This window comes from Scyliorhinus torazame, chromosome 7 (assembly GCF_047496885.1).
Source record: "Scyliorhinus torazame isolate Kashiwa2021f chromosome 7, sScyTor2.1, whole genome shotgun sequence".
Lineage (NCBI taxonomy): Eukaryota > Metazoa > Chordata > Chondrichthyes > Carcharhiniformes > Scyliorhinidae > Scyliorhinus > Scyliorhinus torazame.
In genome coordinates this window covers 46,972,230-46,997,135 of record NC_092713.1, presented here as the reverse complement: position 1 = coordinate 46,997,135, position 24,906 = coordinate 46,972,230, and the positions used below count along the sequence as shown (strand labels likewise).

Here is a 24,906-nt window from a genome sequence, read left to right as displayed (position 1 = left end):
TGACCACATGCTTCTGCCAACCTATTTTCACGCCATAACCCTCTCTAAGCACAATAGAAGCACAGTTGGAATTTAAACCAAAACACCCACATCTAAAAAACAACTTTGTCCAGTGGAGGCAGTGGCATAGTGGTATTGTCACTTGACTAGTAACCCAGAGACGCAGAGTAATGCTCGGGGGACCCAGGTGTGAATGGTGAAATTTGAATTCAATAGAAATCTGGAATTAAAACTCAAATGATGACCATAAAACCATTGTCGATTGCTGTTAAAAAAAAATCTGGTTCACTAATGTCCTTTAGGAAAGGAAATCGGTCACCCTTACATGGTCTGGCCTACACGTGACTTCACATTCACGGCAATGTGGTGGATTCTTAAATGCCCTCAGGGATGGACAATAAATGCTGGGACAGCAGCAATGCACACACCCCTTGAACAAGTATAAAAAAAACTAAGGTTTACCCTTTCTTACACAAACACCAAAGTAAACCCACTTAAAACTATACCTTATTTCTAATATTTACCAATACAACTATAAACTCTTCAAAACTACCATTATTTTCCTAACATTAGATGGTGTAGAGGGGATTAGATGGAGATGTTCAAAATTATGAAGGGCTTTAATAAAAGAAAGAAATGGTTTCCGCCACTTGGAGTCTCAATAACCATGAGATAAAGATTTACAGTAATTGCCAAAATAACCAGGAGGGCCCGACTTTGTTTTAATGCTGATGTTATGATTATCAATAATGCACGGATAGGGAGGTAAAAGATATTCAGTGGTGATTTTCAAAAGGGAACTGAATATATGCTTTAAAGGAGTAAAAATGTAGTTATGGGGGAAAGAGCAACAAAGTGGGACTAGCTTGATAGCTTTTCAAGAACCAGCCTAGGAATGATGGCCAAGCGGGTTCCTTCTGAACTGGATGATTTTGAAATACTGAGCAAGGTAGTTTAATTGTAAAATAACAGTTTTATTTTTTGTACACTTTAAAAAAAAAGTCATATACAAGTATCCAAATTAATAAACAAATCAAGACTAGATTGCTCTGGTCAAATGGTTAGCATCCAATTATTTACTGCATCCTAGATAAAAAAAAGTTCATATCAACACACTCAATAATAGTATAGCAGAAAGTCCTTCATCGATCGGGGAATCAGTTCAGAGAACTGGGCAGTGAATTTGGGAAAAGTAGACAGTGAAAGGTTGCCTCTGGTGTATCACCCAACACCATTAACCCTTCCATTTCAAATAAGGTGTTACTTTGCAATTTAAAAAAATGACACCTTTGATCCAATTGAGATTGCTCAAAAACATTTGATTGCAGCCATGTATTACGATTTAGCATCAAAAAAGCAATGTGTGAGTCTACTGGTTAGTCTGACCTGTTGTCGGTGGTTTTCTGAAGTGCTCCTCCCCGAAGGGTACATAGACAACAATCCTGTACAGATAGAAGTCAATAATGTTAAAAAACTGTTCTGCTGAAAGGTCATCAATCTCAAATATAACGCTTGCTTTCCTCTTTGTAGATGCTGCCTGGGTTTCCCCCCGCCCCAGCATTTTATTTTAATTTTAGATTTTCAGCACCTGGAGTATTTTATTTGTGTGTCAATATACAATGGATTAGTATACTATATATATGTATCATATTACAAGGTGGTCAAGCAGCTGGTACTGCAATTTTTCAAACTTTCATTATAATCTTTATTATTGTTACAAGTAGGCTTACATTAACACTGCAACAAAGTTACTGTGAAAATCCCCTAGTCACCACCCTCCAGCACCTGTTCAGGTACACAGAGAATTCAGAATGTCCAATGCACCTAGCAGCTCGTCTTTAGGGACTTGTGGGAGGAAACCGGAGCACCCGGAGGAAACCCACTCAGGCACGGGGAGATCGTGCAGATGCTGCACAGACAGTGACCCAAGCAGGAATCGAACCTGGGACCCTGGCGCTGTGAAGCAACAGTGCTAACCACTGCAAAACCGTGATCAGACCAAACAGATTGGAAGAACACATTTCAATTTCACATACTGCAAGAATGACTGATGGAAATGTAAGCCCGTACAAGCATGCTTAAAAGACAGATTTTAAAAAAAGGCTCCATAATTGTCTGATGCCACTTCCAATTAATTTTGCTTTTAAGAAATGAGAAGTAGGCTATTCAACCCTCAAGTGTGCTCTGCCATTCAATAAGATTTTTTTTTTCTTTTTTTTTTTTTAAATCAACTCCACTTTCCTACCCCATCCCCATGTATCTCGATTCCTTAGTATCCGGAAATCGATTGATCTTTGTCCGGAATATACTAAAATTACTCAGCGTTAACAGTCGGGTTGGGTAGAGAATTCCAAAGATTAACAGCCCTCTAAGCAAAGAAACATCTGATCTCAGTTCTGAATAGCTAACCCCTATTAACAGTGATCAGTCTAATGAAACTTTTGTTGCATCCTGTGGCAAGTAGAAACCAAAACTGTACATAGCACTCTAGGTGCGGTCTCACAAAAGCCCAATTTGATTGCCATAAGACCCGTTTACTCTTAAACTACAATCTCGTCGCAATAAAGGTGAACAAGCTATTTGACTGCTGTACCTGCATGTAACTTGTATTAAAGAACACAGAGGTCCTGCTGAATACCAGCATTTCCAGACCTTTTGCAGCCTCCATATCATTCTGACAGCTTAGTTTTTCAACCAGCTTTGCATCATAAGCAAACTTTGATACAATACAGAGCCCCCCCCCCCCCCATCTCTTGGGCATTGATATATGGAATGTAAATAACATCCCGAATCACTGATCCTTTTTTTTTTTACATCCCATAGTTTACAGCCAGCCAACCCCAAAACAATCCATTTACCCCTACTGATTTCTGACCATTAACCAATCCTCAATCCACATAAAAAAATTAGGGCTTAAAATAAGAACCACCTATTGTGTGGCACTTTACCAAATGTTTTTTCCAAAGAGGCCAGAACCAGAACACGGAGGAGGCCAGGAACGTAATCTCAACTGGCAATCAAAATTCAACCACTAACTACCAATGCTCATTCAATCCAAGTCTAGTGTCTGAACATGTGTGCATACAAACATCTGTCTGCATTCTCACTCTTAAATCAAGCCTCCTTATCCGGATAACAGGATCACCAACGCAAAATAAAAACTAGATCTGCCGTTCAGCCACCAAAACCACTCTGTTAGAGATAGCTCTCGGAGTTGGATTACAGATACCATGTCCCAGTACCCAACTAACTTGAATACGAAAAGGTTTTAGTCAAGAATTCACAATTCAAAATAATGGCTGAGTATTCCTTTACTCCCCGTGTAATGAAGATCAGAGTGCTGTGCAATCCTGTTTTTTTTTTTTAAAAAGTGAGATACAGATCACTTCACAATAACCCTCAGATCGGTAAGAAAAAAAAAATTATGTCTTGCATTATCGCAATTAGACCAATGATGAAATTACTTACTTCTGCTAAAGCATTAGCTGCACACCTGGCACAAATCCAATCATCAGTTGCTTTCTCAGGAGCCACTCCATAACAACCTATCGAAAATGAAATGAAATGAAAATCGCTTATTGTCACAAGTAGGCTTCAAATGAAATTACTGTGAAAAGCCCCTAGTCGCCACATTCCGCCGCCTGTTCGGGGAGGCTGGTACGGGAAGGTGCATAGGAAAGGTGCATAGGAAATTTCAAGAATTTTAGTTTAGCACAAGCTTCAAGTCATGCAGTTTTTTGAAATGATACTGTCCAAAGTAAATATTTAATTGTGTAATTTTTAAAATCATCCCTCAGAAGATATGAAGATGGGAGAAAAAAATGGGAGGGATGTTCAAAATTAGCATTTAACTGGGCATTCTATGCACTAAACACATGGCATTTTATTTTTCACTGCATTAATTTCATGATCTTGTTCTTTGTGGAGGAGCCCTGGCACTGCTGCCTGAGTCTTACCTAGGCTGGCAAAGGCATGCTGCACTGCCAAAGCTGCTGATATTTCAAAGAGACATTAAGTCAAGGCTTGTCAGCCCTCGGGTGAATGTAAAAATCCCATGACAATTTGAAAAACAGGAGAGTCTTCCCAGTGATCTGGCCAAGATGTACCTCAGTCAACACCTCAAATAGATTATCTAGTCACTTGTTTCATTAACTATGGTTGTGGGGGTTTTTTATGCACAAATGGGTTTACAATACACCAGTGGCAATGCTTCAAAACAAAAAGCACTCGATTGCAAAGGGATTTAAAGCAGCGCAAGGTCATGAAGAATGCCATATAAATGCAACTTATTTAATTTAAAATATACCATGCAATCTTGGCCAGCCCACAATGCATAGGATTTTATTGAAGAAAATTATTCTCCCACTTTATGTCAATTGCTTACTTTTAGGGAAGCCACCTTTCTGCCACAGAACCCGTCAATTCCATTTAAATGGACATGGTGCAAATTCAGGATATGACTTCTGCTGCTAAAGTTGATAATTAACTGCCTGCGTTTGCCAGCTCCCCAGATTGTCTGGATGAGAACAGTAAGTATTAATGTGGTAAAACCATGGGCAGGAAAACAGGGCAATTTCCTCCCAATTTTTGGATGTTGCAAGTGCCTTAAGAACTACAAAACGTATACAGTGTAAGCCCACATTTTATGAAGTACATATGCCAGCTACCAAATTGGTGAGGTCTTAAAAAGCCATAAGTATGGAGTGCATAAGATCATAAGCCATAGGAGCAGAATTAGGCCCATTGAGTCTGCTCCGCCATTCAATCATGGCTGATATATTTCTCATCCCCATTCTCCTGCCTTTTCCCATAACCCCTGATCCGCTTATTGATCAAAAACCTAGAGCAAATAGATCACAACAATATTCAGTGTGTAATGCTTAACTAATGCCAATGACATCTTTCAGTTCAATTCAGGGCAATTTAGGATTGCCAATCCACCTAACCCGCACATCTTTGGACTGTGGGAGGAAATCGGAGCACCCGGAGGAAACGGACGCACACAGGGGGAGAATGTGCAGACTCCGCACAGACAGTGGCCCAAGCCGGGAATCAAACCTGGGACCCTGGAGCTGTGAATAAATTGTGCTATCCACAATGCTACCGTGCTGCCCAGTCTGATCCAGCGAGCAAAGAAGCAACACCCTCAAATGCTCCAGAAGCTCCAATTTATGGGGAGCCTAAGCTTTGGTCAATTGTGATCATTAAGAATTGAATACTTAGGAATTCAAAATTCAGTACACAGTCCAACTAACCATCAGAAAATGAGGGAGGAACTTGCAATTTTATTGCACTTTACATCTACTCAGGATGCTCCAAACATTTGATAGTTATACTTGAAAAATACTTCATTGTCTGTAACATAGGAGGCACTGCAGCCAATTTCCACGTAGCAAGGTTTCACAAACAGCAAAGAGTTAATCTGACCTTTTTGCAACGATATTGGTTGAGGTACAAACATTGACTGGTAAACCACTTGTTTACTTGTAGAAGAACTCACTTGTTCTTCTATTCCACCTTCCAAGCTACCCCACTCCTCCTACCTCAAGAGCTCATAATACTTACTTGCATGAACACATACACAGCACTTTGCACACGTCACAAGGATGCTTGTTCCATCTTCGTCAACATAAGAGGTTGGGAGAGTTAGATCTACATGGTCACTTCCAGATGTGAAGCACATCTCTGGGACCAGCGGCTTGCTTTTAATTTGGTTTCTGGGTTTGCCAGTGTCCAAAGGTTGGCTTTTGATTCTCGCACCCTGATTCTCCTGACAATCTACCTATCAAAATAAAAGTGGGAAGGTGTCAGTAAGGGAAGAGCAACATTTAATTACATCAGATTATTTATATTAAGCAGAGTTCATCGCAGACAAGGATTTAGCCACGGCCCAGGACTTTTTAGCACAAGCTTTCCATTTTCAGTTAAGCCACTATATTCTTGGAATTAGTAATGCCCAATTGAGAAAAATTATCCGTTCATGGAAACTCGTTATAAAACTGGTGGCAAAACTGCCTTTTACAAATAATGGTACAGCAGATAAACAAACATTAAGCAGTTATGCAATGTTTTCAGTAGGTTTACAAATGACCATCTAATTGCAACTACAGGGTGGAACAGCCTAATTCGTCAACTAGTTGTTTCATAGGAAGTAATGACTGCGTGGACTTGAGATTTGGTTTTATTATCCCACTGTGTCATAAATGATCAGAACAAAATATACCTTAGCTGAACCTCAAGCTAAACATTTTAGAAAGTCACCTGCTGTGCATGTGCACAGTACAGCTTTAACAAAACCTAAATAGAGTGCCTGTCTCACAAAATACAATTCAAGGTCTCAGTACTTGGGCATCCTCCGTGAAAGACTCCTTAGAATGGAAATAAACCAAAATATGAACAAATACAATAGCCCTTCCAATATGTTTTAATGCTATTACCATTGTCCATATGACCCATCCCACAAGAGTACCAGATCACTTTGATCCACTTCCATAGAAAGCAGGGCGGGAGTTTGGAATGTGAAATATCTGCAGGTGCAGAATTAGAATAGTCATGAAAAAAATAAAAAGTAGATAAAAAGTGTATTCAAAGGTTTACTCAATTAACTTGCGGAATCTAAAAAATATTCTTCCCTGCATGAATGGGAAAGGACATTCAAAGATTCCAAGATCTTTCTAATGTCTGAACAATTAAGAGTGTTTCTGACGGACCTTATTTGAGGGATAATTATTGGCCAGGATACTGGGAGAAACCCCTGCCCATCATTGAAAAGTACTCTGGATTTCTTTATTTTAAAATTTGTTTCCATTCAAAATTTTTACAAAATTTTACAAACCGCTACAGAAAGAAAGCAACACAAACATAACAATAATAAAGAAAAGCGAAAAGCGAATTAACAACTTAAAACAAGGTGGGGTATCTGCCCTTTACCAGTGAAATCTATCCACCACCCATAACGCCCCCCCTCCCCTCTGGTTTGCTGCTGCTGCTGCTGACCGCCACTTAAATTTCCACGAGAAAGTCAAGGAACGGTTGCCACCGCCTGGAGAACCCCTGCAAGGACCCTCGCAAGGCAAACTTTATCCTCTCCAACCTGAGAAATCCCGCCATGTCACTGACCCAAGCCTCTATGCTTGGGGGTTTTGCGTCCTTCCACATTAACAAGAGCCTTCTCCGGGCTACCAAGGAGGCAAAGGCCAAGACTCCGACCTCTTTCGACTCCTGTACTCGCGGATCCTCTGACACCCCAAATATCGCTAACCCCCAGCTCGGCTTTACCAGAGTGTCCAAGACCTTGGACTTAGCCTTTACAAAGCCTCTCCAAAATTCTGTAAATGCCAGGCATGCCCAAAACATATGGACATGGTTTGCTGGGCTCCCTGAACACCTCACACACCTGTCCTCCACCCCAAAGAACTTGCTCATTCTCGCCACTGTCATATGCGCCCAGTGCACCACCTAAAACTGAATCAGCCTGGCACAAGACGAGGAGGACCCTGCCCAGGGCATCTGCCCACAGGCCTTCATCCAGCTCCTCCTCCCACTTGCCCTTCAGCTCTTCCACCGAGGCCTCCTCCGCCTCCTGCAGCTCCTGGTATATGTCGGATACCTTTCCGTCCCCTACCCAAACGCCAGAGACCACCCTGTCCTGTATCCTCCGGGCCGGTAGCAGAAATTCCCCCACCTGCTTTCTCATGAAAGCCCAGACCTGCAGGTACCTAAAGGTATTCCCTGGGAGCAACCCAAATTTCCCTTCCAGCGCCCTCAGGCTCACAAATGTCCCGTCAATAAACAAGTCCCCCATCCTTTTAATACCCGCTCTGTGCCGGCTTAGGAACCCACTGTCTATTCTACCTGGAACGAACCTGTGATTGTTTCGTATCGGGGTCCAGACTGAGGCCCCTACCTCCCCCCTGTGCCGTCTCCACTGACCCCAGATCCTCAATGTCACCATCACCACCGGGCTCGTGGTGTACCGTGTCGGCGGGAGCAGCAGCGGTGCCGTTAGCAATGCCCCCAGGCTAGTATCCCTGCAAGACGCCGCCTCCAACCGTTTCCACGCCAAAGAATTTGCCCCCCCTCCCTCTAGTACCCATTTCCAAATCATGGATATATTCGCTGCCCAATAATAGCTGCAGACGTTCGGCAGCGCCAGCCCACCCCCACCCCGACTGCGCTCCATGAACAGTCTCTTAACACGCGGGGTCTTGTTTGCCCACACAAATCCTGTGATAATCCTGTTCACCTGCTTGAAGGAGGACTTGGGGATGAGGATAGGAAGGCACTGGAAGACTAACAAGAACCTGGGAGGACCGTCATCATCATGGACTGCACCCTGCCAGCCAGGGAAAGCGGCAGCATGTCCCACCTCTTAAAGTCCTCCTCCATCTGATCCACCAGCCGCACTAGATTGAGCTTGTGTAGGGCATCCCAACTCTTAGCCACCTGTATGCCCAAATAGCGAAAGCTCCTCTCCAGCATCTTAAGCGATAGCTCTCCCAGTCTCTTTACCTGGCCCCTCGCATGTATCACAAAAAGCTCGCTTTTCCCGACATTCAACTTGTACCCCGAAAAGCCCTCAAAATCTTTAAGGATCTGCATGACCTCCCCCATCCCCTCCACCGGATCCAAAATGTGCAGGAGCAGGTCATCCGCATACAGTGAAACTCGATGCTCCCCCCCACCCCCCCTCCCCGAACTAGCCCCCTCCAGTTTCTACAATCCCTCAGCGCCATGGCCAGCGGCTCGATTGCCAGGGCAAACAACAGGGCGGACAGGGGGCACCCCTGCCTCGTTCCTCGATGTAGCCTAAAGTACTCCGACCGCAGCCGGTTCGTCGACACACTCGCTACAGAGGCCTGATACAGCAATTTAACCCACGCTATGAATTCCTCGCCAAATCCAAATCTGCCTAACACTTCCCACAGGTACTCCCACTCCACCCGCTCAAAGGCTTTCCATTGCCGCCGCCACTTCTGCACCCCCTCCTTCCAAGGGCATCATGATCACATTCAGGAGCCTCCGCACATTCGTGTTCAGCTGCCTGCCCTTCACAAACCCCATCTGATCCTCACTGATCACTCCCGGGACACCGTCCTCAAATCTGGTGACCAACAGTTTGGCATCTACATTAAGGAGCGATATCGGCCTGTAGGAGCCACATTGCAACAGGTCCTTATCTCGCTTAAGGATGAGCGAGATCAGAGCCTGTACCATCGTCGGGGGAAGGGTTCCCTTTTCCTTTGCCTCGTTGAAGGTTCGCAACAATAATGGGCCCAACAGCTCTGAATTTCCTGTAAAATTCTAAGGGATATCCGTCCGGTCCCAGGGCCTTGCCCGTCTGCATACCCTCCAAACCCTTAACCATTTCCTCCATCTCAATCGGGGCCCCCAATCCCTCTACCCACTCCTCCTCCAACTTAGGGAACATCAGTTGGTCCAAGAATCGCTTCACCCCCATCCGTCAATAGTCCTACGTCCAGCCTCCACAGAGGGCGTTGGCCTCTCTCCTCCACCAGCCCCAACTCCACCCAGTGCGGGGCATGGTCCGAGTTCGCAATGGCTGAGTACTCTGGATTAGCGCCCTACTCACCACGAAAAAGGTCAATCCGCAAGTATGCCTTGTGAACATGGGGGAAGAAAGAAAACTCCTTTGCCCCTGCAGCTTGCCACTCACCATAATATATCTACCCCCTTTATCCGCCTTAAATGCCACTCGCTTGCTCACAAAGATTGCGACCCCCCTGGTCTTCGCATCCAGCCCTGAGTGGAAGACCTGCCCCACCCATCCCTTCCTCAGCCTGGTTTGATCCGCGACCTTCAGATGAGTCTCTTGTAGCATGGCTACGTCTGCCTTTAACTCCCTTAAGTGTGCAAACACACGGACCCTCTTGACCGGCCCATTCAGGCTCCTCACGTTCCACATACGTTCTAATATGTAACCCACAGCCTCGCCATTGTAACAGCCCGAACTTCACCCCTTTGCTGTGGAGGACCGCCTTGGCCCGGTTGAATCCCACGCCTCTTGGCCAGCTCTGTACCCCAGTCCTGGTAAATACGGATCTCACTGTTCTCCCACCTGCTACTTCGCTCCTTCGCCCATCGCAGGACACACTCCTCATCGGTGAAGCGGTGGAATCTTACCATCATAGCTCTCGGCGGCTCGTTCGCCCTAGGCCTACTTGCCAGGACTCTGTGCGCCCCATCCAGCTCCAGGGGTCGCGGGAAAGCCCCCGCATCCATTAGCGTTCCCAGCATCGTGGTCACATACGCACCAGCATCCGACCCCTCCACGCCTTCAGGGAGACCCAGAATCCGCAGGTTCTGCCTCCTTGACCCATGTTCAAGGTCTTCCAGACTCTCCTGCCATCTTTTGTGCAGAGCCACGTGCGCCTCCAATCTAACCGCCAGGCCCAAAATCTCATCCTCGTTCTCAGAGGCCTTCTGCTGTACCTCCATGATCGCCGTCCCCTGCATCTTCTGGGTCTCCAACAACCATTCAATAGAAGCCTTCATAGGGGCCAACATTTCCGCCTTTAACTCGGCGAAGCAGCTTCAGAGAAATTCCTGCTGCTCCCATGACCACCGGGCCCACGCTGCCTGATCCCCGCCGGCCGCCATCTTGTTTTTCCGCGCCCGTTCTCCTCTCTTCTCCAAAGCCCATTCAGTTCCCTTACATTCCAGGTTATCAGCCGGATCAGGGGGCTACCCGCCCCTCTCCCCCGCCGACTAGCCATGACCCCTCCTCGGCCAGCCCACGCGCCCGCACCCCACACCCGGCCCGTTCCCCACAGCGGCATACACCTGTCTCGACCCCCCGTACTTGCTCCAGCTCCTCCTTGACCTTAGCAGCAGCAACTCTATTCCCCCCCCACCCCACAGTTAGGATCCATCCTAGCGGATTTACTCTTTCTCCCCCCCCCCCATTGCACTTCCGCAAGTCAGCGGACTCCTGCTGACCCCGGCCACTCCCGCCTCTCCTTCGACTCCTCCCATTGTGGCACACCCTCCTCTCCCGTTCCCCATCCATAGGCCCTCCCCCTCCCGTTCTAAGCGCGGGAAACAACCCTCGCTTCCCGGCCCCCACCCCCTCAGTCTCCAGCGCGGTAAAAAGCCCGCGCTTTCCACCTACCAGGCCCCGCCACCTCTGATGCAGCTCATTTTACAGGCACGGTCCCCTCACCCCCGACTCAGGCCTCCCCCTCCCCCGCTGGACCCCATCTCACCACCGTCCACCCCCCCGTTCACCTACGCCCCCTCCAACAGCCCCCCCGACCAACTCAACCAAAACAGTCCCCAACCCGCCCCATCCACCCTCACCGACCCGAAAGCGAAAAACACAAAGGAAAAGAAACCCGGAGCAATGCAAAGGCCCCCGCCCCTCGGAAAAAAATAAACATAACATATCAACCACAGTCCCCAATCGCCTATCCCGACCCTCAATCTGTGTCCATCTTCTCGGCCTGAACAAAGGCCCACGCCTCCTCCGGAGACTCAAAATAATGGTGCCGGTCCTTGTAGGTAACCCACAGTCACGCCGGCTAAACATGCCAAACTTCACCCCCTTCCTGTGCAGCACCGCCTTCGCTCGATTGTACCCGGCCCTCCTCTTCGCCACCTCCGCACTCCAGTCCTGGCATATTCGAACCTCTGTGTTCTCCCACCTGCTGCTCATCTCCTTCTTGGCCCACCTGAGAACACACTCCCGATCGACGAACCGATGGAACCTCACCAGCACCGCCCGTGGAGGCTCGTTAGCCTTGGGCCTCTTCGCCAACACTCTTATGGGCCCCTTCCAGCTCCAGGAGCCCCTGGAAGGACCCCGCTCCCATCAGCGAGTTTAACATAGTGACCACATAGGCCCCCACGTCCGGCCCCTCCAGCCCCTCCGGGAGGCCCAGAATCCGCAGATTCTTCCGCCTCGACCGATTCTCCATCTCCTTGAACTGCTCCTGCCATTTCTTGTGGAGCGCCTCGTGCGCCTCCACCTTTACCGCCAGGCCTGTCTCGTCCTCATTGTCAGAGATCTTTTGTCGAGCCTCGCGGATCGCCACCCCCTGGGCCGTCTGTGTCTCCAGCAACTTATCAATAGAAGCCTTCATCGGCTCTAGCAGGTCTGTTTTAATCTCTCTGAGGCAGCGCTGGATACCCTCCTGCTGCTCCTCCGCCCACTGCATCCACACTGCCTGGTCTCCGCCCGCCGCCATTTTGTTCTTCCCTCGCACCTTCTTCGGGTCCACCACCACCTTCTTGTCGCCCCGCTCCTAGTTGAAGCCATATACTGACGGGGAGCTGTTATAAACTCCTTCCCACACCGGGAAACGTCGAAGAAGTGCCGTTGGGGGCCCTGAAAAGAGCCCACAAGTCCGTTTTTGCGGGAGCCGCCGAATGTGCGACTTAGCTCCGCATAGCGGCAATCGGAAGTCCCAAAGCCTCTTTTTTGATCGCCCCACTCCTGGCCCACTCCATACAGCACTGGGGGGACCCTCACTGTTTCCTTCCCACACCAGGAATCGTCGTCCAAGTGCCGCTGGAGCTCTATAAAAGGGCCCAAAAGTCCGTTCTCGGTGGGAGCTGCCGACCGTGCAACCTACCTAGGCATAGCCACAACCGGAAGTCTAGATTTCTTTAAATTCACCCTGAGGGGGAAAATATATTTAGTCTAACCCCCCCAAAAAATGCAACGTGACGTTTGCACCTAGTAGGGTAGTGCTGGTTAGTACTGTTCAGTTCTACCACAGTTTAAGACACTGGCCAAAAAGTAGAAACTTTTTAAAAAACTGGTTTCTAAAAACTACACCTTGAGTAACCTGTATTCATTATATTCTACAAATATGCAATAGGCAGCATTAATGTAATTGGAATTTCACCAGTGACAACCGAAGGCTGATTGCACACTAATTCAAAAAATGTGGCAGCACAGTGATCGCTACTTACAAAGCAGATTGCAATGACTAGCTGCAATTATATAATATTTCATTTTTCACAATCCACTGTCATTCTACAAAACTTGACAAATTGTTTTGAATCTGCTAAGCAGCGCAATTGAAGTAGTCATTAGCAGGTTAATTTATAAAGGAAAGCTTTAATCCAAGCTTAAACACTGGGGAGGTAAACAAAAAAAATATCCCAACCTGGTATGACTGGAAGAGTGCACAAATTGAGCAGTAAGGTGTCAGCTGTGCCATGATGGAGTTGTATTCCCGTTCTGCAAGAAAGTTCTGGGGCCGGTTTTGCCACAGATGAGCAAGTGGCTTTGCCCATGGTTCTGATTCCATTGGGTCATCTTCCACTGACAACAAGTCTGGCATTTCTGTTACAAAAATATGAGTTTTAATAAGAATCAAGTCCAGTACAGTTAATGCCCATTGAACATTATTAAATTAAAGTAGATAGTGTGGTCAGCCACACGTTCTGGTAACTTCTGACTAAGGTAGTCTTGCCATCATATCTTCAGAATTTACTTGCTAAATCTAGCAGTCCCATTTCCTCACAATCATCCCCACTTGGTTCTGCATGCACCGTAACAATACCCAGCTCCCTTCCATCAAGTGTGCCATAGCAGGGCCCTTCTCTCCCAAATGCTATTGAATTCTCCACACAATATTGTATTGCACAGTTTGCTGACAGACCAGATCAGTGATGGGCAATCCAGGCTCGTGAGTGGGCCGCAAGATTGAAATCAAGTTTGTTCACTAACCATGACCCCATGAATACGGTCAAATATATTTAAAATATAGTGAATATTTCATAAATTATAGAAAATGCTTGACTATCAAATTGAAATGGCAAAAACAAAACACACCTTCATCGCTAACGCAGTCCTTCACCACAGAAAGTGGATGGTGCCGTGGTGGTTTACTAAGAGGCTGGCGTCGACTCTTGGCTTTCTTCTTAGATTTCATCTCTTTCATGTATTGCTCAGCCATCTGTGGAAGAACAAAACAGCATATCTGTACTCTCTTTGGAGGGACAGGAGATGCATTTTAGCATTAGTGAAACTTGCAGTGGACGACAGCAGTCCTTTTTACAAGACTTCTGCTAGTTTCAGCGTTAACATAGTAATGTTAGTATTATTGTAAAGTTATTGATGAGCCCCATTGATCAAAAGAACATATCAATTCCAAAATATGTTCCAAAAGAGACAGACACAAGAGATTGGAGGGAAATGCAATAAATCTGAAAATGCTGGAAAAGTGGAAAGAGAAAGTGCAAGTTATGGTCGCCAAGTTTCATGTCAATGATCTTTTGTCAGAAATGCAAAAATTAGAGGTGCAGCAGGTTTTAAGCAACTAGAAGGGAACGAGGGGGGCAGAGCAAAAGAGAATATTTGTGATAGGGTGCAACTGACAGAAGGAATGATGGTGTACGGCAAAAGGAGGTGATATGGGACATGTAAAGAGACAAAAAGAGGTCTAGAGGGGTAAATGGTAAAACCAATCATCAACCATCCAAAAAGATGATAACAAAATAATGGAGGGTAGGATCTGAAATTGCAGAACTCAATGTTGAGATCAGAAAATCAGGGCAAAAGGCTATAATAAAATTAAAATGATTAACATAGAAAGAGAGGAGGTTCTGAGTGGTCAGACACACTAATGGTAGACAAATCCCCAGGGGAGGATGAAATGTATCCCAGGCTGTTGAGCGAGGCAAGGGAGGAAATAGCAAGGGCGCTAGCAATAATTTTCAATTCCTCTCTAGCCACAGGAGAGGTGCCGGAGGACTGGAGGAAAGCCAATGTGGTACCATTATTCAAGAAGGGAGGAAGGGATAAACCAGGAAACTGCAGGCCAGTCAGTCTAACCTCAGTGGTGAAGAAACTATTGGAAGCAATTCTGAGTGTCAGAATTAATCTCCATTTGGAAAGGAAAGGATTAATCATGAACAGTCAACATGGTTTTGTTAATGGGAGATCAGGTGTGACCAACTCAATTGAATTTTTCAAAGAGGTGACCAAGTATGTAGATGAGAGAAATGCATGTGACGTCGTCTTCTTGAACTTCAGCAAGGCTTTTGATAAGGTCCTACATGGGAGACTGATAGCAAAGGTAAGAGGCCAGGGGATCCAAGGAAATTTGGCAAATTGGATCCAAAATTGGCTGAGTGGCAGGAAGCAGAGGGTGATGGTCGATGGGTGTTTTTCTGACTGGAAGCCTGTGTCCAGTGGGGTCCCGCAGGGATCAGTGTTGGGGCGCTTGCCGTTTGTGGTTTATATAAATGGCTTAGATATTAATGCAGGAGGGTTGATCAGTAAGCTTGGGGATGATATGAAAATTGGAGGGGTGGTAAATAGTGAGGATAGCCTTCGATTGCAGGAGGATATCGACAGGATGGTCAGATGGGCGGATCAGTGGCAAATAGAATTTGATCCGGATAAGTGTGAGGTTATGCACATGGACAGGACAAACAAGGCAAGAGAACACTTGAAAAATGGCAGTATGCTGAGAAGCACCAATGATCAGTGGGGTCTTGGTGTGCATGTACACAGGTCCTTTAAGGTAGCAGAGCAGGTGGATAAAGTGGTTAAGAAGTTCTATGCCTCTGCCTTTATTAGCAGAGGCATAGAGTTTAAGAGTAGGGAGGTTATTTTCGAACCATATAAAAGGTTAGGCCACAGCTTGAGTATTGTGTGCAGAGGAGATGTGTGTGTTAGTTATGAAGAGAGGTTGGATAGACATGGATTGTTTTCCATGGGGCAGAGGAGACTGAGGGGGGACATGATTGAAATATAAAAGTTATGAGGGGCATAGATTGGAGTAGACAGGAACAAACGTTTCCCCTTGATGGAGGGGTCAATGGCCAGAGGGCACAGGTTTAAGCTAAGGGCCAGAGGTTCAGAGGGGATGCGAGGAAACCCTTTTTAACCAGGAGGGTGGTGGAGGCAGAGACCCTCAAACATTTAAGAAGTATTTAGAAACGCACTTTCGACTTCCGGGTGCGGCGATGACCAGCTGAGTCGCACGTTTCGGCAGCTCCCGGTGAAACGGACTTTTGGGCTCTTGATAGGAGCCCCAATGGCAATTTTGACGGCTAAAACACTGTGCGGTAAACCAAAAGGGACTCCCCCCTGGATACGGATGAAAAAAGGAGAAAGTGGCCGGATTGCAGTGGATCCTTTAGAACAGCGGCAAGGCAGGCAAGCAAAAACCAAGATGGCGTCGGAAGGTGGCAGTTTAACATGGGGCCCTGAACAACAAGAGTTCTTGAAATGCTGTGTGGAAGAGCTCAAAAAGGAAATGAAGAAAGAGCCGTTGGCCCCGATACTACAGGCGATCGAAGGGCTAAAGGAGGAACAAAAGACCCAGGAGCGGGAGCTTCGGGTCGTGAAGGCAAAGGCAGCCGAGAATGAGGACGACATACAGGGCCTGGTGGTGAAGACGGAGACGCACGAGGCACATCAGAAACCATGTGTGGAAAGGTTGGAGGCACTGGAGAACAACGCAAGGAGGAACAACCTGAGGATTCTTGGTCTTCCTGAAGGTGCGGAGGGAGCGGACGTTGGGGCATATGTGAGCACGATGCTGCACTCGTTAATGGGAGCGGAGGCCCCGGCGGGTCCGTTGGAGGTGGAGTGAGCATACCGAGTGATGGCGCGAGGACCGAGAGCAGGAGAAATTCCCAGAGCCATAGTGGTGAGATTCCTCTGTTTTAAGGATAGAGAAATGGTCCTTAGATGGGCAAAGAAAACTCGGAGCAGTAAATGGGAGAACGCGCTGATCCGCGTTTATCAAGACTGGAGTGCGGAGGTGGCGAGAAGGAGGACGAGCTTTATAATCGGGCCAAGGCGGTGCTTCATAAAAAGATAAAATTTGGAATGCTGCAACCGGCAAGACTGTGGGTCACATATCGAGGGAGGCACCACTACTTTGAGACGGCGGATGAAGCGTGGACTTTTATTGTGGAAGAAAAACTGGAATGAGCGGGTTATTAAAAAGAACGTTTGAACAAAGTGGTGGGGCGAATGTGGGGGGCGAAGAGGGGGGTTAAAAAGGGGGGAAAGAGGAGTTTTATGTACTAATCCTGCGATGTGGTAACTTTTCTCTCTTCCACAGGTGGTGATGGGGAGGTGGAGGAGATGGGGGCGTTGGCCATTGGGGGCGGGGCAAAGGGAGAAGCGCGGGCTTGGTTCCCGCGCTATGATAATCATGGCGGGAATAGAGAAGCAGGAAGGAGGGGGCGTCGCACGGTGCGAGCCGAGGTCACGGGGGGGGGGGGGGGGAGCCGAGGTCGGCCAGAGTTTGCTGACTTCTGGGAGCAACATGGGGGGAGTAATTACGCTAGCGGGGGATCTAGAGGGGGAGGTGGGAGGGGGGAATTACTGGTTTGCTGCTGCTGGGGAGAGGGGGGAGCTGGTATGGGAGGGGATGGGCGGGGGAGCACCGCCTGGGGGAGATACAGCTGCGTGGGAACCGGGTGAGGAGCTGGAAAAAGGGGATGGCTAATCGACAAGGGGGGGGGGTAGGAAGCCCCCCAACCCGGCTGATCACGTGGAACGTGAGGGGGCTGAACGGGCCGATAAAGAGGGCACGGGTACTCGCACACCTTAAGAAACTTAAGGCAGATGTGGTTATGTTACAGGAAACGCACCTGGAACTGATAGACCAGGTTAGGCTACGCAAAGGATGGGTGGGGCAGGTGTTCCATTCGGGGCTAGATGCAAAAAAACAGGGGGGTGGCTATATTAGTGGGGAAGCGGGTAATGTTCGAGGCAAAGACTATAGTGGCGGATAACGGGGGCAGATACGTGATGGTGAGTGGCAAACTACAGGGGGAGACGGTGGTTTTGGTAAACGTATATGCCCCGAACTGGGATGATGCCAATTTTATGAGGCGGATGTTAGGACGCATTCCGGGCCTAGAGATGGGAAAGCTGATAATGGGGGGAGATTTTAATACAGTGTTGGAACCAGGGCTGGATAGGTCGAAGTCCAGGACTGGAAGGAGGCCGGCAGCAGCCAAGGTACTTAAAGATTTTATGGAGCAGATGGGAGGTGTAGACCCGTGGAGATTTAGCAGACCTAGGAGTAAGGAGTTCTCGTTTTTCTCCTATGTCCATAAAGTCTACTCGCGAATAGACTTTTGTGTGCTGGAAAGGGCGTTGATCTCGAAGGTAAGGGGAACGGAGTATACGGCAATAGCCATTTCGGATCACGCTCCACACTGGGTAGACTTGGAGATAGGGGAGGAAACAGGAGGGCACCCACCCTGGAGAATGGACATGGGACTAATGGCAGATGAGGGGGTGTGTCTAAGGGTGAGGGGGTGCATTGAAAAGTACTTGGAACTCAATGATAATGGGGAGGTCCAGGTGGGAGTAGTCTGGGAGGCGCTGAAGGCGGTGGTTAGAGGGGAGCTGATATCAATAAGGGCACATAAAGGGAAGCAGGAGAGTAAGGAACGGGAGCGGTTGCTGCAAGAACTTTTGAGGGCGGACAGACAATATGCGGAAGCACCGGAGGAGGGACTGTACAGGGAAAGGCAAAGGCTACATGTAGAATTTGACTTGCTGACTACGAGCACTGCAGAGGCACAATGGAGGAAGGCACAGGGTGTACAGTACGAATATGGGGAGAAGGCGAGTAGGTTGCTGGCACACCAATTGAGGAAAAGGGGAGCAGCGAGGGAAATAGGGGGAGTGAGGGATGAGGAAGGAGAGATGGAGCGGGGAGCGGAGAGAGTGAATGGAGTGTTCAAGACATTTTATAAAAAATTATATTAAGCTCAACCCCCGGATGGGAGGGAGAGAATGATGGGCTTCTTGGATCGGCTGGAATTTCCCAAGGTGGAAGAGCAGGAAAGGGTGGGACTGGGAGCACAGATCGAGGTAGAAGAAGTGGTGAAAGAAATTAGGAGCATGCAGGCGGGAAAGGCCCCGGGACCGGATGGATTCCCAGTCGAATTCTACAGAAAATATGTGGACTTGCTCGCCCCGGTATTGACGAGGACCTTTAATGAGGCATAGGAAAGGGGACAACTGCCCCCGACTATGTCTGAAGCAACGATATCGCTTCTCTTAAAGAAGGACCTATTTCCCTCCAAAATGTAGATGCCAAGATCCTGGCCAAGGTAATGGCAATGAGAATAGAGGAATGTGTCCCGGGGGTGGTCCACGAGGACCAAACTGGGTTTGTGAAGGGGAGACAGCTGAACACGAATATACGGAGGCTGTTAGGGGTAATAATGATGGCCCCACCAGAGGGGGAAACGGAGATAGTAGTGGCGATGGATGCCAAGAAAGCATTTGATAGAGTGGAGTGGGATTATTTGTGGGAGGTGTTGAGGAGATTTGGTTTTGGAGAGGGGTATGTTAGATGGGTGCAGCTGTTGTATAGGGCCCCGATGGCGAGCGTGGTCACGAATGGACGGGGATCTGCATATTTTCGGCTCCATAGAGGGACAAGGCAGGGATGCCCTCTGTCCCCATTATAGTTTGCACTGGCGATTGAGCCCCTGGCGATAGCGTTGAGGGGTTCCAAGAAGTGGAGGGGAGTACTTAGAGGAGGAGAACAACACCGGGTATCTTTGTATGCGGACGATTTGCTACGATACGTGGCAGACCCGGCGGAGGGGATGCCAGAAATAATGCGGATACTTGGGGAGTTTGGGGATTTTTCAGGGTATAAATTGAACATGGGGAAAAGTGAGTTGTTTGTGGTGCATCCAGGGGAGCAGAGTAGAGAAATAGAGGACCTACTGTTGAGGAAGGTAACAAGGGACTTTCGTTACCTGGGGATCCAGATAGCCAAGAATTGGGGCACATTGCATAGGTTAAATTTAACGCGGTTGGTGGAACAAATGGAGGAGGATTTCAAGAGATGGGATATGGTATCCCTGTCACTGGCAGGGAGGGTGCAGGCGGTTAAGATGGTGGTCCTCCCGAGATTCCTCTTTGTGTTTCAGTGCCTCCCGGTGGTGATCACGAAGGCTTTTTTTAAAATTTTTTTTAAAAGGATTGAAAAGAGCATCATGGGTTTCGTGTGGGCCGGGAAGACCCCGAGAGTGAGGAAGGGATTCTTACAGCGTAGCAGGGATAGGGGGGGGCTGGCACTACCGAGCCTAAGTGAGTATTATTGGGCCGCTAATATTTCAATGGTGAGTAAGTGGATGGGAGATGAGGAGGGAGCGGCGTGGAAGAGATTAAGAGAGGGCGTCCTGTAGGGGGACTAGCCTACAGGCTATGGTGACAGCCCCATTGCCGTTCTCACCGAGGAACTACACCACAAGCCCGGTGGTGGTGGCTACACTGAAGATTTGGGGACAGTGGAGACGGCATAGGGGAAAGACTGGGGCCTTGGGGGGGTCCCCGATAAGAAACAACCATAGGTTTGCCCCGGGGGGAATGGATGGGGGATATGGAATGTGGCAAAGAGCAGGAATAACGCAACTGAAAGATCTGTTTGTGGATGGGAAGTTCGCGAGTCTGGGAGCGCTGACCGAGAAATATGGGTTGCCCCAAGGGAATGCATTCAGGTATATGCAACTGAGGGCTTTTGCGAGGCAACAGGTGAGGGAATTCCCACAGCTCCCGAAACAAGAGGTGCAGGACAGAGTGATCTCAAAGACATGGGTGGGGGATGGTAAGGTGTCAAATATATATAGGGAAATGAGGGACGAAGGGGAGACTATGGTAGATGAACTAAAAGGGAAACGGGAAGAGGAGCTGGGGGAGGAGATCGAGGAGGGGCTGTGGGCAGATGCCCTAAGCAGGGTAAACTCGTCGTCCTCGTGTGCCAGGCTAAGCCTGATTCAGTTTAAGGTATTACACAGGGCGCATATGACTGGAGCACGGCTCAGTAAATTTTTTGGGGTGGAGGATAGGTGTGCGAGGTGCTCGAGAAGCCCAGCGAATCATACCCATATGTTTTGGTCATGCCCGGCACTACAGGGGTTTTGGATGGGGGTGACAAAGGTGCTTTCAAAAGTAGTGGGGGTCCGGGTCGAACCAAGCTGGGGGTTGGCTATATTTGGGGTTGCACAAGAGCCGGGAGTGCAGGAGGCGAGAGAGGCCGATGTTTTGGCCTTTGCGTCCCTAGTAGCCCGGCGCAGGATATTGTTAATGTGGAAAGAAGCCAAGCCCCCGGGGGTGGAGACCTGGATAAATGACATGGCAGGGTTTATAAAGCTAGAGCGGATTAAGTTCGTTCTAAGGGGGTCGGCTCAAGGGTTCACCAGGCGGTGGCAACCGTTCGTCGAATACCTCGCAGAAAGATAGATGGAATGGAAAAAAGAAGGCAGCAGCAGCAGCCCAGGATCGGGGGTGGGGTTTGGGGGGGGGGGGGGGGGGGGGGGGGGGGGGAGGAACCAGAAGGACTCTCAGGGTTGTTAATATATACTGTATAATATGTATAGGTCGTTGCGACAGATAATTATATATTGGACTGTTAAATTATATTTTTGGAGAGTGTTACTTGTGATAAGGCAGTTGCCAATTAGGGTTAGTTTTCATTTTTGTTATTTATTATTTATTCATTTTTGTTTATAAAATAGGTCATTGTTATTTGTGTTGTTATAATATTGTGTAAAGGATGCACAATGTACTGTGTTGGTTGACCAAAAATTTTCAATAAATTATTTATATAAAAAAAAGAAACGCACTTTCGATCCGAGGGCATACAAGACTAAGAGTCAAGTGCTGGGAAATGGGATTAGAATGGTTACATGGTTGCTTTTGACTGGTGCAGACGCGACAGGCCTGTTCTGTGCTGTAAGATTCTATGACTCTTATGTCTGGATGGCCTAAAAAAACATCTCCTGCACCAGGTCCCATTTCTTCAGCTCTCAAATGGACATTGTTCCAGGGAAAGGCAAAGAAAATGCTTGAACATGGCAGCATGTGGCATAGATGATTGGGAAAAGCTTGCCACCAATCGCTTAAGTCCAAATGCCTTAACGAGGAGGTAGGCAGGCAGCAGAGAAGGAAGAAAATCCTACACTCCAGAACCCACTACCTCACATGCCCAAAGGTCTGTGGGTCAGGAATTGACCTGTTCAGTCGCAAGGCCACCGATGGTAGAAACCTGTGACCACGAGTCGATGTCACCCCTAAATAGAGGGTACAGCTGAAGGCGATGACCTTATTAAAGGAGTTGTACATTGCTTTTTGAACAGCCTCCAGTAATCATAGGTTGAAAGGCCTCCTGTAAAACTTAAAGATGATTCCAGGTGGGTTCCTCTGGGTGCTCACATTTCCTCCCACAGTTCAAAGATGTGCAGATTAGGTGGATTGGCCATGCTAAGTTGCCCCTTAAGTGTCCAACGGTTAGGTGGGGTTACAGGGACAGGGTGCTCTTTCAGAGGGTTGACTCAATGGGCCGAATGGCCTCCTTCTGCATTGTAGGGATTCTATGATACGAGTATACAACCCAAAAAACTTCATCCATACATCCTAATAAAAATGCTGTAAATAATGCACGAGTGTCAGCTGAAACCAGCATTCACAAGAGAAGCAAAGTGATCATAATTGAAACTTGATTTTCAGAAGGCTTCTTCAGCCAGTTGATCAACAGTTTACAAGAAGATTAGGGGCGTCATGATTGAGGTATACAAAATTGTGAGGGGTCGGGATAGACCTTACCCTGTTTACTTATGGGATTGTGTGACTATTTTCCCTACCATATTCATAACATCGCATTAGTCTGACTGATGCATGTTGCTTTATAGGGTAGATCAAGAGACTATAGGGAAACACCTCCAAGCAATATGCACCATTGAATCCCCACAGTGCAGAAGGAGGCCATTTGGTGCATCGAGTCTGCACCGACCCTCCGAAAGAACAGCCCCACCTAGGCCCACACCCTGCCCTATTCCCATAACCCCAACTCTGGAATGTTCTCCTTCATTGGCTGAGGAATACAAAAATAGGGCTGCAATAATGGAACTGTACAAGACACTGGCGAGGCCATAACTGGAGTACTGTGCATAGTTCTGCTCACCACACTACAGGAAGGACATAATTGCTCTGGAGAGAGTAAAGAAAATATATATGGAATGTTGCCAGGGCTGGAGAATTGTAGCTGTGAGGAGAGATTGGAGTTGCTGTTCTTGGAACAAAGAAGGGCGAGGGGCTGACATAGAACATACAGTGCAGAAGGCCATTTGGCCCACGGGTGCCTGGAACTCACTACCGGAGGAGGTAGTGGAGGCAGGGACGATAGGGACATTTAAGGGGCATCTTGACAAATATATGAATAGGATGGGAATAGAAGGATACGGACCCAGGAAGTGTAGAAGATTGTAGTTTAGTCGGGCAGTATGGTCGGCACGGGCTTGGAGGGCCGAAGGGCCTGTTCCTGTGCTGTACATTTCTTTGTTCTTTGTTCTTTGTTCTTTGAGACTGTACCGACCCACTTAAGGCCTCACTTCCACCCAATCCCCCTAACCCAATAATCCCTCCTAACCTTTTTGGACACTAAGGGCAATCAAGCATGGCCAATCTGCACGTCTTTGGGTGTGGGAGGAAACCCACGCAGACACGGGGAGAATGTGCAGACTCCACACAGATAGTGACCCAGCGGGGAATCGAACCTGGACCCTGGCGCTGTGAAGCCACAGTGCTAACCACTATGCTACCGTGCTGCCCATGATTGAGGTATACAAAATTGTGAGGGGTACGGGTAGAATAGACAGGAAGAACCAGTTTCCTTTGGCAGGTTTCAAAAACCAGGGGTCATAGAATCATGCTAAATGGTAGAAGAATTAGAGGGGACATGAGAAAAAGCGTTTTTACACAGAGGGTGGTGGGTGTCTGGAATTCACTGCCTGAGCTGGTGGTGGAGGCAGAGACCTTTAAGTGCTGAAAGCTGCAGAGCTATGGGCTGTGTGTTGGAAGATGGACTGTATGTTTTCAATAGTTCTATATAAATACCTCTGCAAGGTCCTGTTCATTGAGACTCGTTCCAATATTTGTTTTAACTGTTTCAGTCCAATCTGGGCTATTATCAGAGTCCTCTGCAGCACTCTCTTGACTTGAACTTTGAGAACTTGAAGATTCGGAATCCGACGAGCTGGATTCAAATGATTTCACAAATGGGATGAGAATATTTTGGGAAGGAGAGGCCACAGAAAAGTTTAACACAGTAACAGGTGTGTCCATTGTGCTGAACATGGTTCGCTTCAATGTAAGCTTCTCTTCTTGTGGACTATTTTCAATGTGTGGTTCAACTTGTGCTGGAGCAGGTTCTGCAAAAAGGAAATAATAGATTAACAGAAAACAAATTGTGATTCGACTAAATAATCTTGGAGCTTAAAACAAATACATGCATAACATAGAATCTCTGTGCAAGCATGCTTGACTGCAATAGCAAACCTTCAATACAAGACGTCAGCAGAATCTCGCAGCACCCTTTAATTGTGTTAGATCGTTGTTTCAAAAATATGCACAGGCTTCACAATTTCTGTCACTATATCTGCATATAATGGGAATAAACCAAAAACGCCATACTTGTGGGAAGAGAGGCAGAGCCATTGGGGTTTCGTTCAATCAAACATTGTGGACGGTTATGAAGCTGAAGGCCTCCCAGGGCAGCTGGGAGGGGAGGGCTCCTGCTTAAAAGGAATGCCTCCCTTTCACTACTGGGTTTCCCAATCTGTGGGAAATCTTCCTTTTCAGGAAAGGAGTACAATTAACTTTTGAATCAATTGAACCTGCCCCCACCACAATCTCAGACAGAGCATTCCCGAACCTAACCACTCACAGTGAAGAGGTTTTCCCTCAAATCATCATTGCCTCTTTTACTAATTACTTCAAATCTGTGCTCTCTCATCCTTCATTCTTTCATAAGTGGGAACAGATTCTCCCGATCTACTCAGTCCAGACCCCTCGATCAAATCTCCTCCTGGTTTTCTCTTCTCCCAAGAAAAACAGTCCAATTTCTCCAATCTATCTTCCTCATCCCAGGAGTCATT

The 24,906-nt window shown here is 47.6% G+C and overlaps 1 protein-coding gene across 3 annotated transcripts in view; it reads right to left on the bottom strand.

Moving 5' to 3' along the window:
- The window catches only part of kdm4aa (lysine (K)-specific demethylase 4A, genome duplicate a), a 129,176-nt gene that overhangs the window by 40,726 nt on the left and 63,544 nt on the right, over positions 1-24,906 (bottom strand). For all 3 annotated transcript variants that reach the window (XM_072510644.1, XM_072510643.1, XM_072510645.1), the window contains 6 exons: positions 23,867-24,180; positions 13,805-13,928; positions 13,134-13,312; positions 5,566-5,782; positions 3,469-3,545; positions 1,387-1,442 (listed from right to left, as the gene is read on the bottom strand). In XM_072510644.1, coding sequence (XP_072366745.1) covers positions 1,387-1,442; positions 3,469-3,545; positions 5,566-5,782; positions 13,134-13,312; positions 13,805-13,928; positions 23,867-24,180 — 967 coding nt within the window. The remainder of the gene's footprint in view (positions 1-1,386; positions 1,443-3,468; positions 3,546-5,565; positions 5,783-13,133; positions 13,313-13,804; positions 13,929-23,866; positions 24,181-24,906) is intronic.